General features: G+C 71.0%; 1 protein-coding gene across 1 annotated transcript in view; it reads right to left on the minus strand.

The window, feature by feature from the left end:
• Window positions 1-2091, minus strand: part of LOXL4 (lysyl oxidase like 4) — a 5732-nt gene that overhangs the window by 1137 nt on the left and 2504 nt on the right. The window contains exons 6-11 of the mRNA XM_026069691.1: window positions 1913-2091; window positions 1499-1653; window positions 1027-1194; window positions 642-804; window positions 270-513; window positions 29-60 (exon numbers count right to left, since the gene is read on the minus strand). The exon at window positions 1913-2091 is cut by the window's right edge and continues 26 nt beyond it. Of these exons, the coding sequence (XP_025925476.1) occupies window positions 29-60; window positions 270-513; window positions 642-804; window positions 1027-1194; window positions 1499-1653; window positions 1913-2091 (941 nt within the window). The remainder of the gene's footprint in view (window positions 1-28; window positions 61-269; window positions 514-641; window positions 805-1026; window positions 1195-1498; window positions 1654-1912) is intronic.

Below are 2091 nucleotides of genomic sequence, written 5' to 3' on the forward strand. Positions count from 1 at the left end.
CAGGGGCTGAGCTGGGAGCAGGCAGCACCTAGAAGCAAGTGGCTCCGTGCAAATTGCAGCCTTGAATCCAAATAAAGCCGTAATGACAGTGCCGGTGCGGACGCTGCTCATTACCCCGGGCGGGCCGGCCTCTGCAGCGGAGGCTGCGCGGCAGACACGCAGCCGGCCGGGGCCGAGCGGGCGCCCCGTGAGGGCAGCCAGCCCTGGCAGGGCTCTGCCTGCGCCCACCACGGTGGCAGCCCTGGGCCCACTGCGCGAGGGATGCTCACTGGTGGCACTGGTGCCAGGTCCAGGCGTGCCGCCCCATCCGGGGCCGGAAATCGGCTCTGCCCAGGTTGTGGATCTGCGAGGAGAAGCGGAGCAGGCGGCGGTGGCCGTAGGGCCACTGCATGTGGTCGGCCGACTGGGAGAGGCAGCGCTCCTCGTGGGCGCAGTACAGCAGCCCCAGCGGGCGGTCCTCCAGGTAGGCCGTCTCCTGCACCAGCTGGGCGTTCATTACCAGGTCCGGAGCGTCTGGCACGGTGGGGACGGGGCAGGTGGTTCCCCATGCCGTGCAGCACCCCAGTGCTTGCAGGGAGGACCATGCTCCATCCCTGGTTGAGTCCCGGGAGAGGGGCTGCATCCTGCTCCCCAGTACTCACGGGTGGTGCAGGTGACCCCTGCCGAGAAGCGTCCCCCGCCGGTGGGGCAGTGCACGGGGCCGTGGCGCTGGCACTGCTGGAGGGCCAGCTCGGTGCCCGTGCAGCGCACCCCGCTCATCACCACCTCGGAGGCCTCGGGGCTGCCGGCCCAGTACCACGTCTCCTGGGCAGGGGAGGAGCGCAGCGCTCAGTACCCCCAGCACCCATCCTGGCTCCCAAACACCGTCCCAGCAGCAGCAGCACCCCCCTGCCCCAGGACTGCCACCTGGGGCTTGAAGTGGCCATGTCCCCCCCGTCCCCCAGGGCTGTCCCAGCTGGCTGAGCCCATCTCCCAGCAAGCCCGTGCCAGGCACCCCGTGCGCCCCCGGACTGGCACCCCACTCACCTGGAGGGCATGGCTGGCGAAGCCCAGCCCCAGCTGCCTGCAGACGACCATGGCCTCGTTCAGCCCCCACTGAGCGCCGCACACAGCGCCCCACTTCAGCGTCCCCCGCACCGGCACCAGCACCTCCACGACACCCTCCTCGGGGCTGCGGCCCCCCGCCAACCGCACCTGGGAGCAGAGCAGGGCTGAGCCGGCATGTGTTGCCCTTCACCCAGAGCTGCAGTGGGGTAGGTAGCCCCATGCACCCAGACGAATATCTCCACCTTGCTCTTCTTCCCCCAAAACCACCTTTCCCACCGGCTTGTCCTGCAGCCACGTCAACATGGCTTGTGCTGCCCCGCGTGTCCTCGATGCCCAAGGCCACCCCAGGGCCCTTCTGAGCATCAGCTGGGCAGGGAGGTTGGGGTGGTGGGGCAACAACCGGACATCTGGGGCTCACCGGGTGCTGGGGGGGGGGGAGGCAGGGGCTCACCTGGCTCTGGAAGTCCGTGTGGGGCACGTGGCAGCGGACGGCAGCGTCGGCCTCGTGCCGGCACCCGCTCTGCTCGGCGTCCTGGAAGCGGCACTCGCCCAGGGAGCGCTCGTGGCCGGTGCAGCGCACCTCGCTCATGTGGATGGGCCCCAGGCCTGCAGCAGAGGCAGCGTCACAGCTCCCTCTCCTCCTGGACCCCCCGCAACCCGCCCGCCTGGGGTCCCCCACGGGCACAGGGCTGCTCCTGGCAGGCTGGGGAGCCCTTATCCCACAGGGCCGCTGCAGCACAGCCGGGGGCTGCCGGGCACCCCAGGACACTCCAGCAGCACCCAGTAAACAGGGGGATCTTTCCCCCCTGGAGGTCCCTCCGAGCACACCGGTGTCCCGAGCCCCATGCCCCGCTGGCTGTCTCACCTTGGCCCATCCGGGCTCCCGCCAGGGCCTGCTTCGCCGTCCCGTAGCCCAGCTGCCGACACACCACGCTGGCCGCGAGCAGGTCCCACCGCTTGTCGCACACGGTGCCCCACTGCCCGTCGCGCAGCACCTCCACGCGGCCCTCGCCGGCGTGGGCGCCGGCCCGCAGGCGCACCGGC

Source organism: Apteryx rowi, unplaced genomic scaffold (genome assembly GCF_003343035.1).
Source record: "Apteryx rowi isolate R43461 unplaced genomic scaffold, aptRow1 scaffold_3, whole genome shotgun sequence".
NCBI classification, from domain to species: Eukaryota; Metazoa; Chordata; class Aves; order Apterygiformes; family Apterygidae; genus Apteryx; species Apteryx rowi.